The sequence below is a fragment of the Macaca mulatta genome, chromosome 11 (assembly GCF_049350105.2).
Source record: "Macaca mulatta isolate MMU2019108-1 chromosome 11, T2T-MMU8v2.0, whole genome shotgun sequence".
Classification (NCBI taxonomy): Eukaryota; Metazoa; Chordata; class Mammalia; order Primates; family Cercopithecidae; genus Macaca; species Macaca mulatta.
In genome coordinates, this window is record NC_133416.1 from 108,436,809 (window position 1) to 108,454,195 (window position 17,387).

Genomic DNA, 17,387 nt, shown 5'->3' on the forward strand with positions numbered 1-17,387 from the left:
CCCAACTTTGTCCCCTGCTGCTCTGACACAGCACACAGACCCCCATACCACCATCAATCCCTCAACCCTCCACATATCATGAAATGTACTCTTGAGCACTCTAAAAAATAATGTGCTAGGTAACTGCATTTTGACAAAAGCAAAGCCTCTGCCAAGCTTGAGTCAGGAAAAGACAAACGCAAATTTACTTCTAGAAGTGAAGACATCAGTGTGCCAATAGATGAGCTATTTTGTGAGTTTACAGATCTTCTAGGCTCCTGAATAATAATATACTATTATTGGCTGGGCGTGGTGGCTCATGCCTGTAATCCTAACACTTTGGGAGGTCAAGGCAGGTGGATCACCTGAGGTCACAAGTTCAAGATTAGCCTGGCCAATGTGGCGAAACCCCGTTTGTACTGAAAAATACAAAAATTAGCTGGGCGCGGTGGCAGGTGTATGTAATCCCAGCTACTTGGGAGACTGAGGCAGGAGAATTGCCTGAACCTGGGAGGCAGAGGTTGCAGTGAGCCAAGATTGCACCATTGCACTCCAGCCTGGGAAACAGAGCAAAACTCCATCTCAAAAACAAAAACAAACAAACAAAAAAGTACTATTACTTATCCATCCATTCTACTGCTGATAGACACTTGTGTTGTTTCCAGATTTAGGCTCTTATAAATAATACCTTTATGAACATTTTTGTACATGTGTTTTGATTAACATGCATAGATGTTTTTATTAAGAATTTACATAAGAGTGGAGTTGGGAGGCCATAGATATGCGTTTGTTTGTCTTTAATAAACACTTGAAAACAGTCTTCAAAACCAGGCTGTGCCAGTTTATACTCTGGCTAACAGTAGAACAGCTCCAGTTATTCCATAAACTTACTAAAACTTGTGTTCATATTTTAGCCATTTGGGTTGGTATGCAGCAGTATCTCATCATGATTTTAACTTGAAATTTTATAATAACTAATAATGCTGAGCAGCTTTTTCATATGCTTATAGTCATTTGGATAAACTCTTGTGAATTTATATTCAAGCATGTGTTTTTTTGTGGGTATCTATGTCTTTTCCTTAGTGATTTGTTATTTATATATTCTGGATATCAATCATTTGTCAGATGTATATGTTGCAAATTAAATACCATTTCTCAGTTATTGGTTGACTTCTCATTTTCTTATTGGTGTCTTTAAGTGAAAAGAAATTTCAGTTTTGTTCTTCTTCAAAATTTTTGCCATATAAGTTTTAGAATCAGATTTCTAATTTCTATAAAAATCTTACTGAAATATTAGTTGGGATTAAATTGAACTCCTACATCAATTTGAAGACATTTGATGTTTTCTCAATCCATGAAAATGGTATATCTTTGCATTTATTTATGTCTTTTTATATTTTTATCAGCAATACTTTTTGTAGATTTTAGTATATACGTTTTGTAAAACTTAGATTGATTTCTAGGCACCTTAGGAATCTTTGCAACTGCAAATGATGTTTTTATTGTTTTATTTTCTAATGTTTTGTTACTAATATTAAATATATAGAAATACTGTTGTTTTGTATGTTTGCTTATGCAAACTTGCTAGCATCTAGTATCAATTATAGTTGCTTATATATTTTTTGAGATTTTCTACCTATATATACATAATTGTATCATCCACAAATAATGATAACTTTACATTTTCCTTTTTAGTCATTATGTATATATTTTTTTGTTCTTGCCTAAATGCACTAAGACCTTTTATATAATGCTGGATAAAACTGGTGATACTGGACATCATTGTTTCCGACCTGAGGGTGAAAGTGTTCAATATTTTACCATTAAGTGTAGTGCTAGCTGTATTGTTTTGTACATACTTTTTATTGTTTTCTTAAAGAAGTTTTCATATATCCCTAGGTTGCTGAGAGTTATTATTATGACTAGTATTATGTTATATCATGTCATTTTCCTGAGTCTATTGAAATGATTATGTGATTTTTAAAGAAATGTTACTAATGTAGTGGATTTCATTGATTCTTTTTTGTTGTTAAAAAGTCGTTAAATTAACCTAGCAAACTTGGAAAAAAATGCCCACTTGGGTCATGATGCATTTTTTTAATTACCAAGTTCAATTTGCTGATATTTTGCTTCTAATATTTATATACAAATTCATGGAAGATGTTACAGTGTAGTTTTTCTTTCTTGTAATGTTTCATTCAGATTTGGGTATCATTTTTATGATAGCTCTTTAAAATGATTAGGTAATGTTTTTCTCTTAAACAGTTTACATAAGATTACTATTATTTCTTTCTTACATACTTGGAATAATTTACAATGAAGTAGCAGGACCTGAAATTTTCTTCATGAGAAGAACTTTAATTATAGATTTATTTTACTTAATAGATATAGGACTATTTCAGTTTTTATTTCTTCTAGCATCTGTTTTCATAAGTTGTGTATTAGTTGTGTATTTTTTCAAGAAAGTTGTTCATTTCATCTAAGTTTTCAAACTTAGTAGCACAAAATTGTTTATATTATCTCCTTATTAACTTTTTATATATCTAGGGTGTATAGTGATGCCCTTTCTTTTACTTATAACTTCATAGTTTGTGTTTTTCTCCCTTTTTTAAAACATTACCTTAGAGGTTTATTAATCTTTTCAAAAGAAAAACTAACTTTGGGCTTTGTTGATTTTTCTTTACTACACCTTTGCCTTCTGGTTCATTCATTTCTGCTCTTTATTTCCTTCCTTTACTTCCTTTGGGCTTAGTTTCACTTTTTTTCTCAGCATCTCAAGATGCTGATTTTCAGATTTTCTTTTTTTCTAATATAGGGATTCAAAGCTCTAATGTTCTCTATAAATACTGCTTTGGCTGTATCCCACAAGTTTTCATATGTTGTATTTTATTAGCAAAACATTTTCCATTTCCCTTGTAATTTATTTTTGACTATACATTTTGAAGGAATGCATTAGTATCAAAACATCTAAAGAGTTTTGATATATTGCTCTGTCATTGATTCTAATTTAATTACACTGTTATCAGAGGATATTCTCTCTGTTATTTCAGTCTTTTGATATTGTGTGTATATATATATAAAGATTATATATATATATATATATATACACACATATATATATATATATAAAGATTTACCTTATGCTCCTTTATACCATCTGTGTTGATATATGTTTCAAGTATGTTCTGCAGTTGGTTGTTTGGTATAATGCTCTATATTTTTATGTCAATTCGGCAAGATTGATTAATTGTGTTTTTCAAATCTTCTAAGTCCTTGTTAAATATTGTGCCTCTTATCTACTAGTTACATACTTGAAATCCACAAGTATGATTGTGGATTTATCTTACTCTATTTTTAGTTCTGTCAACTTTTGCTTTATGTATTTTGAAACTGGGTTATTATGTACATACAAGTTGAATTATTCTGACTTACTGTTGAATTGATGTTTTTATCATGATGTAAAGTAATTATTTAATAATACAACACTTTGAGGATGTGATGGGCAAGAGGCTGAAGAGCTAACCTTAAAACCTTTCAAAGGGCAGGACTGAGCCTTTTACTGCCTCTCAGAGCTAAGGAGATAGGGACCCACCAGGTTCTCAATCACAGCAAAGGAACAAGAACAAATCAAAGGTGGACTAAGCTTTACAAAAACTCTATGCTAGCACTAGCCCAGCTTAATCTGTGACCAGCTTTAGGTGATTTTTCTTATCTGCCTAACATCACCAGGGGGAATTCTTTATGGTAGAAAAGAACATCACTAAGAGCGGAGTATCACAAATTTATTCCTAAAGAGCTAGATAGTAAATAATTTTGGCTTTTTGAGCCAATAGCACAATCAAGGCTATTATGTAGACTCTTTTACAGCAATTTAAAATATAGCCTTTTAAAATATAAAAACTATTCTTAGCTCACAGGTAGTTAAAAAAGAAAATCAGATGGTTGGTCAAATTTGGCCACAGGCCATAGTTTGCTGGCCCTTGATCTAGAGCCTCTACATGTGTGGCATACAATAAAAAGATTACTAGGTATGCAAAAAGGCAAGAAAATGTGACTAATAAGAGGGAAAAGGAGACCCAAAGATGATTCAGAAATTGGGTTTAGCACAGAGACTTTCAAATAGCTATGATTTATATATAAAAATAGAAGAAAATATTGACAAAAATGGTTGAAAAATTGAGACTTTTAAAAGAGAATTAAAATCTATAAAAATAATTCTAGAATTGCAAAATATAAATCTGGAATTAAGAACTCATTTGATATGTTTAATAGCAGATTGAGGCTGGGTACGGTGGCCCATGCCTGTAATCCCAACACTTTGGGAGGCCAAAGTTGGTGGATCACCTGAGGTCAGGAGTTCGAGACCAGCCTGACCAACATGGCGAAATCCTGTCTCTACTACAAATACAAAAATTAGTGTGGTGGTGTGTGCCTGTAATCCCAGCTGCTCTGGAGGCTGAGGCAGGGGAATCACTTGAACAGAGGAGGCAGAGGTTGCAGTGAGCTGAGATCATGCTATTGCACTCCAGCCTGGGCGACAAGAGCAAAACTCCACCTCAAATAAAAGAAAGAAAAAAATAGTAGATTGACTCAACATAAGACAGTAAATTAGTGAACTTGAAGACAAGTCAATAAAAAGAAAATCCAAACAAGCCCAGAGAAAAGAAAAGAAAAACAGAGCAGAAAACATAAGAAACATGCAAAACAGCCAAAAAGTCTGAAATATTTGTAATAGAAGTCCCAGAAAGGAATAAAGAAAGAGGAAAAGTGATATTTGAAGAGGTAATGTCTGAGAAGGGGTAAACTAAAAGGAGGTAAACTTATATATTAGAATATAAAACAGTTAAAAGTTTAACTAGATCTATATAGATCAAGATAATATCTCAAAATTATCATGTGATATGAACAGAGCAAAAAAATTGTAAATAATGATATCATTATGTAAAGTTTAGGCACAAAAATTATTTACGTGATATATGCACTATGTATAATTTATTGCTATATGGGCATTTATGTGTGTGTGTGTGTGTGTGTGTGTATATATATATATATATAAATGAACTGGAAGGATGCATGCAAAACTCATGTCAGCAATTGTCTCTGTGAAGGGAGAGGAAACCACTCAAGAGCAAAAATAGAGGAGAATTCAGTTTTATCTATATAGTATTTATTTTATTTATAAAAAGATATTAAGCAGGTATGACAAAATGTTACCAAGAGTTAATACTAACATTTCCATGGGTATGTGGAAGTTTGTTATATCATTCTTTATGCTTTCCAATATTTAAAAGTTTTTTGCCAAGGAATTTTTTAAAATTAATCTACCTGTATTGTACAAGTCTCTTCCCTTGAAAAAAAAAAAAAGCAGCCATTAATGGGCATTATAGTTAATCACTTCAAGACCAATATCATGTGGGTCACCTTTGTGCTATGTAAAAATGATTAGTTGGTTTGATTTTAGGCCATAATATTTAACTAGATAATGAAACTGATTAGGTGTCAGATAAACAAAAACTACCAATGAACTAAACACATTTTCCTTTTAAACTTGCAGTTATTTTCAATATAAATACAACCTGAAAGAACTAAACTCTAGTTGCATTTTTCTGTCGGTAACATCCAGTACTGTTAGTGATCGTAAGAATTATCTCTGTCAGTTTTATTTCTACCTGATAGGTTTTCATTGTGTTCTGGCTTTTCTTCATTGTAATTACATGTCAGTCATTGAACTAGCATTATTTGATACCTGACAAGTCCTTCTCATACACAAAACTCCTGTAGTGAGTATGTAGGAAAAAGAAACATAAAAAAGTTGCTGTTTCTACTTTCATGAAGCTCACTGCAAAAGGAGGAAAAGGCAAAACACCATAAAATCAAGACAAAATAAGTTTTATGGTGGTGAGCAGAGTTGTGGCAGCTACAGAGGAGGTAGTAGTTAATTACAATTACGGAAGACTCAAGAGGGTGCATTTGAGTGTTCTCTTGAAGGAAGAATGACTACTTTATCAAAGTAGTCATAGAAACACTAAGTGCATATATGATGTATACCCATAAAATCAGAATTGGCTACTAGTGTAGCCGGAGTAGAGGATTGTTTGGGAAATCTGTTTTCTTTGTGGAGTGTATTTGGACATGAGGCTTGGAAGTTTGCTTAGAGTCAATTTACTGAGATCCTTGAATGGCGTGGTGAAAAGTTTGGGATTTATTCTGCAGCCAGTGAGAACCTACTGAAACATTCTTTGTAGGGAGATGAGTGATGGGGTTGAACCAACATTTTAGACACACTGACAGCAGAATGGTAGGGCAGGGAGCTGAAAGTTTGGAGGCAGAAAAAGCCAGTTAGAAAATCAGAGTCTGAACTCAAGTGGGGACAATGCAGAAGAGGGAGAAATGAGAGACATTTTTGAAGAGTAATTGTCAGGACTAGGAGGCTAATGGTTCTGAAGGCTAAGCTAGCCGAGACCTGGTTTTTATGCAAGTTGATTCTGAAGGGAGGAAAGGAGGAGGGACATAAAAGGATAAATACGTTCAAGGATGAGGTTCAGAGATTGGTTTGGGGAGTGCTGTTTCTGTAGCATAACAGACAACTGGCAATTCCCTGAAAAGAGTCAGGGTTAGAGATAGAGAATTGAGAACCCTTATCAGAGAGATAATAATGAAGTCATGGGAGTAGATGGACTTACTAAAGAAAGAGAGAAGGCAAGAGAAAAATAAAACCCAGGTCGAAAGAGAAGGGAATGCCCACATCTATTGGTGCATAAAGAGCCACCTAGCACAAGCACCAAGTGTGAATGTCACCAAAGACAGGGGACACCTGGAGGTGGCAAAATAACCAAGATGAGGTAGATGGATTTTGCAGAACTCTGGAGCTACACCACTGAGATTAGCGTCCCTTCTTAGTTACTTGTTTTGGGCAAGTTACCTGACCTCTTTGTGCCTCAGTTTCCTTACCTGTAAAATGAGGATAATAGTACCCACCACATAAGGTTGTCATGAAAATTAAATGAGTTAGTGTATATGAAGTAATTAGAACAATGCCTGTTTTTACATAGAAAATGATATGTATGTGTAATCATTGTTTTGTTATTGTTACTTTCTAAAATCAGATTTGTAAATATATTTTTACTATTTTTACAGTCATATATGTATATATACATAGTCATTCAAACAGCCAAATACTTCTTGTCCATGATGCCCAGTAAATTTTATTTTTTTTATTTTCCATTATGATGACTGGTTGTTTTGCATCAGAAACCACCCCCTTTTAAAACAAATTTTATTTTGAAAGTTGCAAAAAGAGTAGTTTCTATACTTTACCTTACTTTTGCTAATGTTAATATCTTACATATTTATTAAAACTAGAAAAGTTAAGAATACAATGCTATTATCTAATCTACAGACCTTATTTGAATTTTGCATTTTCCCAGTAATAACTTTTTTCTTGTTCACAATACTTCCAAGATCCAACATTACATTTAGATGTGTTGTCTCCTTAGTTCCTTTTAATCGATGACAATTCCTCAGTCTTTGTTTTTCATGATCTTGACATATTTGTAGAGTATTTGTCAGTAGTTTTGGAGAAGCACCTTCAATTCAGGTTTGTCTCATGTGTTTGCATAATTGTGTTGGGGTTATTCATTTTTGGCAAGAATACCACAGAAATAATGTTATACCCTCCTCAGTGCATCATATCGGGGTGTATAACATCATTATGTCTTATTACTGGTGATACTAGCTTTGATCACTTGGTTAAAATGATGTTTTCGGCTGGGCACGGTGACTCACACTTACAATCCCAGCACTTTGGGAGGCCGAGGCTGGCAGATCACAAGGTCAGGAGTTTGAGATCAGCCTGGCTAACACAGGGAAACCCTGTATCTACTAAAAATACAAAAATTAGCTGGTCATGGTGGTGGGTACCTGTAATCTCAGCTGCTCAGGAGGCTGAGGCAGGAGAATCACTTGAACCCAGGAGATGGAGGTTGCAGTGAGCCGAGATCATGCCACTACACTCTAGCCTGGGTGACAGAGCTCAACTCCATCTCAAAAAACAAAAAGATGTTTTCCAGGTTCCTCTGCTAAAAAGTTACTGTTTTTCCCTTTGTAATTAGTAAAAATTATGTGAGGAGATACTTTGAGAATCTGCAAATATCCTAGTTTCTTCAGTATACTTTCCTCTACTAATTTTAGCGTGCTTTGATATTTCTTGCCTACAAAAATTATTACTGTGATGTTTGACTAATGGTGATTTTTTAATTTTCATCATTCCTCCTATATTGATTAATTATAATTCTACCATAAGGAAGAGCCACTCCTTATCTCCCCTTTATTTATTTAATCACTTATTTATGTAAGTATATATTTACATGAGTCTGGACTTAGATACTTAGTCTTTGGGCTATAATCCCATGCTTTCTTTTTTTTTTTTTTTTTTTTTGTTGAGACAGAGTCTCGCTTTGTCGCCCAGACTGGAGTGCAGTGGCCGGATCTCAGCTCACTGCAAGCTCCGCCTCCCGGGTTCACGCCATTCTCCTGCCTCAGCCTCCTGAGTAGCTGGGACTACAGACGCCCGCCACCTCGCCCGGCTAGGTTTTTGTATTTTTTAGTAGAGACGGGGTTTCACCGTGTTAGCCAGGATGGTCTCGATCTCCTGACCTTGTGATCCGCCCGTCTTGGCCTCCCAAAGTGCTGGGATTACAGGCTTGAGCCACTGCGCCCGGCCCTATGCTTTCATTATTAATATTGTTTCATACAAATTGTTCCAGATTTGGCTATTAGGGGTGCCTTCAAGTTTGTTCTGTGTCCTGTTGGCATGTCCCCATCGTTTTTTGAGCATTTCCTTCCTTTCTGGCATCACAAGATGTCCCAGACTTCTCTTGTATTGTCCCTACCATCATAGCTCTGGAATCAAACCTTCCTCCAAGGAACACTGATTCCTTTGGTTAGACAATGATATTTAGGAAACAAGATCTGGATCCTAGGTCCAGATCTCATAGCTCCCAGGATTCCGTTGCTTCCAGGCCCAGGAAGTGCCTCTTTTTCCTGTCTCCTGGCCATCTTTCTGGAAGGGATGTCCCCTGTGCATCTGTATTGGGAAAAATGGGACTTAAGACAATAACGTATTCAGATTATGATCCCTTTGAAAATAGTAATGGAAAACCAATACTCTCTGTTATTTTTCCTTTTTTCTTTTCTAGTTCTTCAGTTTGGATTCACAACTATCTTTGTGGCAGCTTTTCCCCTAGCACCACTTCTGGCCTTACTGAATAACATAATTGAAATTCGACTTGATGCTTACAAATTTGTCACACAGTGGAGGAGACCTTTAGCTTCAAGGGCCAAAGACATAGGTAAGTTGGATTTACATATGTTTTTAAAATAAATATTAAACATCTGGCAGGTAAAATTTTAAAAGCCACAAACTTCAGATTTTTAAATTATGGTTTCCATGTAAGATGATTCACCTAATTTTTGCAAAGAATAATTGTATTAGTTTTAAATAATATTAGACAAGAAGTAAAGCTGCTATTTGGAAGTTTGTAATTTCCAGTGCTAGAGAATTTGTGCTTAAATAGTTTCTCAATTTGGTTATTTCTATCTTAAGATGCTTGAATCTAAAAATTTAGATTTGTTATCACTTATATTCTTTTTGAAATAGATCTTCCCTTTGCTTAACTTTGATTTGGTCTTTCCTAAATGTTTGCCTGATTTACATGAAGTATAATTCAGTTTTTCTAATGGCAGAGATTAACTTTGGTATTTGACTAGAGATGTTGAGTTGAATCAGACGCAGCCCCAATGAGAGTTGCCTGAGATCAAAGACTGTCTTTTATTCATCTCTGCATCCAGTGCTTAGCACAGAGCAGGCAGTCACCCAGCCAATATATGTGGAAGAGAATTGCATGTGGATGTTATTGCTAATGATGTCTTTTAACCTCCGTGTGAAACAAACACGCATTCTGTGAGCACCTACCCTGGGTCAGTGTGTCATGGGCAAGGCCCACAAAGATGGACAGAAGGGATGCTATCCATACCCTTAAGGAGCTCCCAGTCTGGTGGGGCTTGACATTATGTGTGCTGATCCTATCAGATGGTATTTTGGTGCCTTATCATTGACTAGAATTCTCTGCCTCATGTCTGATCCTGACTATTAAGTCATGAGCATATAGACACTCCCATAGAAACTTCCTCAATGCCAAGTTGTTTGCACAAATCCTTCCTCCTGGTTGCAACTGTCAGTATTTGGAAAGATGAAGAATGGACCCATGAAAAGGACTTTTAAAAATGAATTCCCATTTTTTCATAATTATTACCTCTGCTTTGTGTATGGAACTAATACAACACTTCTATTTGAATAGGAATTTGGTATGGAATTCTTGAAGGCATTGGAATTCTCTCTGTTATTACAAATGCATTTGTCATAGCGATAACATCTGACTTTATCCCTCGCTTGGTGTATGCCTATAAGTATGGACCTTGTGCAGGCCAAGGAGAAGCTGGGCAAAAGTAAGTTTGCTATAAAACCATTATACAATTTCTATTTCCTAGCCATTTTTTGAGGTTGGACACTCAGACAGAAGACTTTGCACTGGAGAATATGGAATACATGCCCAGAAGGAGAGACCTGTGATAGGGAAGGTGGAATTATGATTTATTATAAATAATAATAATAACACTGTCAGCCAAAGAAAACGTGTCCTCATCTACCGAAGAGTTGGAGGACATACAAGTCAGACAGGTTTTAGATGGAATCCAATGTAAGAGTAGCAATTAATCATTTTCCCTACCCCCGACCTCTGCCCACTATGAATTTAGAAATGTGTTGGCTGGGCGCGGTGGCTCAAGCCTGTAATCCCAGCACTTTGGGAGGCCGAGACGGGTGGATCACGAGGTCAGGAGATCGAGACCATCCTGGCTAACACAGTGAAACCCCGTTTCTACTAAAAAATACAAAAAAACTAGCCGGGCGAGGTGGCGGGCGCCTGTAGTCCCAGCTACTCGGGAGGCTGAGGCAGGAGAATGGCCTGAACCCGGGAGGCGGAGCTTGCAGTGAGCTGAGATCTGGCCACTGCACTCCAGCAAGGGGGACAGAGTGAGACTCTGTCTCAAAAAAAAAAAAAAAAAAATGTGTGATATGCTAATGTGTATATCAAAAAAGTAGTATATGATGTGTGTATAGTTATATCATTTTATGAGTTTGCAAAAGGACAGTTACAATCTGATTTACATTGTGTCATTATGTGTAGACTCTGCAGATCTTACATAGGAAATATGGAACTATGTACTGAGTAGCCAGTAGGTCCTCAATAAGTATTTGTGGAATAAGTAAGTGAAAGACCTTTTCCTGGGTATTGACCTGACCAATGTCTATATTACCCCAAGCAGGTTGGATGGACTAAACTCCCTGGGAGGGGGATCAATTCTATGGCATTGCCTCAATGGTTTGCGAAGCCAGGGAAGTCTACATATGGTCAGATAAAGCCTAGTCAAAATTATAACACATCCCCTAGCTTTCATTCCTGTACCTTGGAAAAAGGACAAGTAGTCTTAACATACTTTAAAAATCCCTGTTTGGCTAAAGCCAAAATAATTAAATTCTTATTATGGGATTTAGATGTCTATAGGTCAGAGTGAGATGTGTTTGGGGATCACAGGGTCTTCTTAATAACCCAGAAATCACCCTCCATGGGCTGCTGTCTACTTACACAAGCAGCCCTGGTTTACTAGCCTGAGCCAGATTGATTTGTCCTCTGCAGCCATGGTAGCTGATCGACCCCAAGGAGTTGAGTGCCACCAAATCCAATCAACTGAACTCATGCAAACCTGGTCTGGGTCCAATTTCATTACTCATGCAAACCTGGCCTGGGTCCAAGTTCATTATTAATCCTACATAAATGGGCTACGGCATGAATGATTGAGAAATATCATAAAGCTCACAATCCAGTTATTTGAAAAGGCTTCTATAAAGTTCTTGACTACTATAAGCATGTGGCCAGCCACACTAATTATCTAGCAACTTTCAGTGAGTATACCATCCCATTTTAAGAGAAATTTAAAGACACGTTATTTTGCCCAGGCATTTCTTTCTAATTGCAACTGCCGTTGACATTCTCTGCTTGGCTTAGCCTAAAAAAGCTTACCTTCACTGAAACCATTTTCACATATGATTTGATTCTCAAAACAGCCCTGGGAATGGGACGTGCATTATTATCTTCACTTTGAGGAGCAGGAAAAGATTAAAAAAGGTTAAGCCCAGAATCACAAGGCAGAGTAACCCTGGGAGCCCATGTGAAGGTAGAACCTCGACTCACTCTCCATCTGCACCTCACAGCCCTTGAGGCTGTCCCGTAACAGTAAACCCCCTGGGGTTTCCGTCTCAGTGGTGTTTCTGTTCTTTCCCAAATTCAAATATGGTGAAATCTACCTTGTTTTACAGGGAACCAAAAAATAAAATGGGAACCTTTATGCACAATTGATAGTGAATCAAAGCTTTAGAATTTTAACAACCTATTAGATTTAAGACAATGTCCACAGCGATTAAAGTGTACCTAATAGCCTCCTTATATCAATTTTATTGGGCTCTTCAGAGCTTTTCTTTTCTTTCTTTCTTTTTTAACCTTTCTTTTTGACTTAGCCTTCTGCCACTTTCAATTTATATATCTGCCTTTTGTTTTCTAATCCCCTGGTCATTTTTCATGTTTTCGAATAGTTAAATTTATGTATGTTTCTTCATGAATCTTATTTTCTGCCTCACTGGCCACTCTATTACTTTTCAGGGTTTTTTTTTTTTCTTTTTCCCATTTAGAAATGCTTTAGAAATTACTGAACTCATAAGAGTAGCAGAATTGTCAAGGTATAGAAAGTCATAATAAGCCTTTGGGGTAGTACAGTGATTGCTGGCTCATCCCTTTCTTATGTATTAAAGGATTTAAAAGAATAAGCAGCGAATGGCTTTTACGGCAGAATTCTCACATTTAAATGAGTGTGTGGTCATCTCAGAAGTTACATGGAAGAGATATGCACCCTAATCCAAATGGCACTACCCTATATAAGACATTTTCTAGATCTTTCTTGGAAGTGCCTACAGAGGCCATCTACCACTCCTTTAAGAAAAATGACTTTATATTCAGAGGAAACCCTTCCTTTGTCTGTTACTTTTTTCTTGGTACTTCTCAATTCTCCCTGATCATCAGTGTAGCCTCATCTCCCTCTGTCTCATTGAGAGCTGGTTGTGGGTCACAGTGAGAGTATATAGCATTCCTGCCAGTAAACCCAGTGACAGGCATGGGCTCTCTACTACCTGTGACCTTCCTGCTATAACAATGGGTCGGTGAGTTGATACTTGCATGCCACTAGCTGAACTTTATACAGCAAAGTGTGAGAAATCTCACTTGTCTGAATTGATGACCACCTCGACTATTTGGTTTTGGCAATAGATGTCGGCAATAACTAACAGTCTACAAAAGGTGAAAGGAATTAGTGAAATGCCTAGCATCCATTTTTTCCCCAATTATGGCAATGATATGGAAGGAAGACATACACAGCTGATAACTGTGTGTTCATACACTAGGTACACATTTAATGTTTTGCACTCAGGAGTAATTACCCACTAAAGACACATTTTCAACTGGGATTTATGACTGTCATTACATGCATAGGCCAATGAGACAGGTGTTTTATTTAAATTTAAATTTTCTGAATGGAGTTTTGGAGCAGAACAACCAATGGACAGTAGTGTTAGTCTTGATAAAGCCTTGGGGCTGGTCTGTGAGGTAAGAGTGCAGGAGGGGTCATGAATATTCCATTTCAGTGCTGGGCCTTTTTTATTCACCAGTTCCCAGAACACCGTTCCCTTCCCACAGCTCAGATCTTTAGAAAGACTCTGCTAAAACTTACTCCCTCTCTGTGACAGCTAATCATCATCAAGGCACTCATTTATTTTCATGTCCAATTCTAGACAGTTCGTAGGTAAGGGAGACATCATTCCAAATTACCTTTTCAGCGAGTAGTAGGGGAGGCCTGCTGCCATTTGGATTAAGGCATGTTACACACCCCCTGACCATTTGTTTTCACCTATGAGTGACTTGACAAATGGGCCCTTCAGCTTGGTTCATTTTTTTTAAGGCCATGATAAAGCCAGTGATTTGTTTTGAGCAAGGCAACACGCAGAACCCATGTGTTCTCACAACTGTGTTCATGTCATCATTTAGGTTTAGTGTTCAGCAGCTTGGAAAAATCATGCCAGACGTGTTAATGAAGAGAATCTGAAGATCATTATTTATTCATTCAATCAGTAATTATTTATTGACCCCCTGCGAGATGCAAGAAATAAATAAAATGAATAATCACCACTCATGTTTATCTTACTTATAGGCTAAGATCTGTATTACGTGCTACACATTCATCATTTAATTTAATCCCCTCAACAACCCTATGAGGTGAGAACTTCTGTCACTTTAAGAAGTTACATAAATCGGGTGTAGTGACACATGCCTTTAGGCCCAGCTATTCAGGAGTCTGAGGTGGGAGAATTGTTTGAGCCTGGGAGGTCAAAGCTGCAGTGAGCCATGATCGCACCACTGCACTCCAGCCTGAGCAACACAGCAAGGCCCTATCTCAGAAAAAAAAAAAAAAAAAAGAAGTTATATAATGTGCCAACATTACATGACTAGAAACCAGCAGAACTAAGATTTGACCCCAAAACCCAAGCTTCTGTATGTAAAACACTGTTTAAAGAAAAATGTATACAGGATGTATCTAAGTGCTAATTTCACCCAAAGTTTCAAACATTGTTATCTCGGTAAGTGCATATGTTCGCCACAATGTTCAATATGTAAAACTGTTCAGACACTGGTAGAAAAGATGTTTCTGAGAGTACTGCTTGCTATCACACTTTTAAAATGTCCATTTTCTTGAGTGGAATTATTGACAGAATGATTAAATCCTTGATTTTATCTACTCATTCAATCTAGAATGATCGATAGAATCACATACTTTAGTTTCCTCCAATCAGATCAATTCAATATTTATGGGATTCCTACACTGTGTAAGACTGTCCTAAGTCATAGGATACATAAATACCTAAGATACCTGCTCTGCTCCCAAAAAACTGCAGTCCAAAGGAGAGGGCATATATGTATGCTGCCAACTCTAGTACAAGCAATCTGGTAATGGTGGACTAAGTATAATGGTACTACGGAGAGAGGGAAAGGAGTGAGACATTGTGACTGGAATGATTAGGTTGTCTTCCTAGAAGGAGTGGTGTTTCAGGTGGCCACTGAAGGATAAATACTATTTCCACTTGTAAAAGAAGAGGTAGGGAATTCTAACAGAAAAGATAACGAGCAGAGGATGAAAACATCAGAAGCTTTCAGGGAATCTAGTCCAGCATGACTGTAGCATGAGATATGAGTTGGTGAGAGGGGGTCATATGCACACCAGACATATTTGGAACATTTTGGGAATATCTATAAACATATATAAAACCACTAATGAGGAACTATGTTTATGTGTATCATCAACAAAAGAAGCTGTGACTTACATATAATTTATGCCCATCATGTAATGCTGCTTTTTACCTATTTCACTGAAACATTAATTGGAGTAGAGTTGTTCTGTATGATGATTCTGCAGAAAAAGACAAGAACCAAAACAAGCAACTTGTTCTGATTGAACATGCCTAGGGCTTTCCAGCACATCCCAACCTGAGTTCTGTTTGACAAGGAAAGGCCAGTTACAGGCATTTACAATTGCAGGGACGTCTGGGAAGCAGGGTCTTCGGGGAACTGGATACAGAGAAGGTGATCAGTGTCCTAATGGTAGAATTTGCTTCCTCTTATAGGTGCATGGTTGGCTATGTGAATGCCAGCTTGTCTGTATTTCGAATTTCTGACTTCGAGAACCGATCTGAGCCTGAATCAGATGGCAGTGAGTTCTCGGGGACTCCTCTTAAGTACTGCAGGTGAGTGTGGCACCCAGCGTGGCTCTGAGTAAGCTGAGCTGGCTCCACCGTGGAGAGATTTTACTCTGAAGGCCCCTTCTGGCTGAGTGTGTTTAAAGCAGTGACTGTCAATCTCAACAATGCATTAAAAGCACATGGAAAATTTTCAAGCCTTCTCTTGCCCGGGATGCATCCCAAACCAATTAAAACAGAATGTCAGGCGGTGGAACTCAGAAACCAGGTGCAGTCAGAATTGAGAACCGCTGGCTTAAAGGGAAAAACCAAAAATATAGTAGTGAAGGTTATACCCTGGCTCCAGGGACTCAGGGACAGACAATCCCCATGGGGGTTGAGTGACAGCTGTTGAGGGCACTTGTCTTTGTTCTGCTTCTCTCTCTTGCCCAGAGTATATCACATCACATTTCTAAATGTTGAACAACTCAGAAGCATGTGGAAAGAGGCCCAGTTCATTTCAGGTTCCACCACAGTAGCCTCTGCAACATGTGCTCATTCTCTCTTTCTCTCCCTCTAAAACGAAATTAATTAAACTGTTCCTCTTGATGTGTATCTATACAAACATACATGAAGGAGAATTGGTTGAGCACCTACTCTGTGCCAGAAACTGTTACTCCACTTAATCATCACATCAGCTTTCTAAGTTAGGCAATATTATCTCATCTGACAGATGATAAAACCATTCACTAAAAGCTCAATGAGATTACTTGTATAAAGCTCTTGAAGAGTCCAGATGACACCTTTTTCTCTTAATACTTTGATGTTATAAGAATTTTGTGAGCTCACACCTGTAATCCCAGCACTTGGGGAAGGCAAGGTGGGAGGATCACTTAAGTCCAGGCAGTCAAGGCTGCAGTGAGCTATGATAGCACCACTGCATTCAAAGTATGGAGCAAGACCTTGTCTCAAAAACAAAACAAAGAATTTTGGAGATCCCCATCATGACAGTCTATGTTCTCCCTGTAATCAAAGCCACAAGGAAGAACAGCCGTCGAGTCCTAGATGCTTTGACATAGGGACTTTCGTAATGATTCGCTTCAATCCATCATCTTACAGAGGGTGAGGCTGAGGACCAGAAATGGTAATTGATTTGTCTGGAGAGATACAACAAAGCTAGAGTAGAATTCAAGGCTCCCAACTTTCATCACAGTGTTCTTTCAAGTAGCTTCATTAGTGGACGTGCCACACGATGTGGATATAACTCTCTCCCACCTGCCACACAGCCCGGAAAGGACTCTAGACAGAGTCATCGTAGTGAGGCTCCAGCGTCACTCTTTCTGGCATTAATAATGCTTAGGGATGGGAATTTTCAGCTTTCTGTGAACCAAAACCAGATGATTCTTCTTTTGTAGATTAACCTTGTAACCACTTGCTATAAAATAATGTCTTCTTTGTCCCTTCTCTTCCCTTTGCCTGTAATTGATTTTTTTTCAGAGAAATGGCACAGGCACAG

At 37.4% G+C, this 17,387-nt stretch overlaps 1 protein-coding gene across 2 annotated transcripts in view; it reads left to right on the forward strand.

Annotated features, from left to right (window-relative positions):
• The window catches only part of ANO4 (anoctamin 4), a 327,720-nt gene that overhangs the window by 299,379 nt on the left and 10,954 nt on the right, over window positions 1-17,387 (forward strand). For both annotated transcript variants that reach the window (XM_077954798.1, XM_015152572.3), the window contains exons 22-24: window positions 9,177-9,329; window positions 10,338-10,485; window positions 15,821-15,940. In XM_077954798.1, coding sequence (XP_077810924.1) covers window positions 9,177-9,329; window positions 10,338-10,485; window positions 15,821-15,940 — 421 coding nt within the window. The remainder of the gene's footprint in view (window positions 1-9,176; window positions 9,330-10,337; window positions 10,486-15,820; window positions 15,941-17,387) is intronic.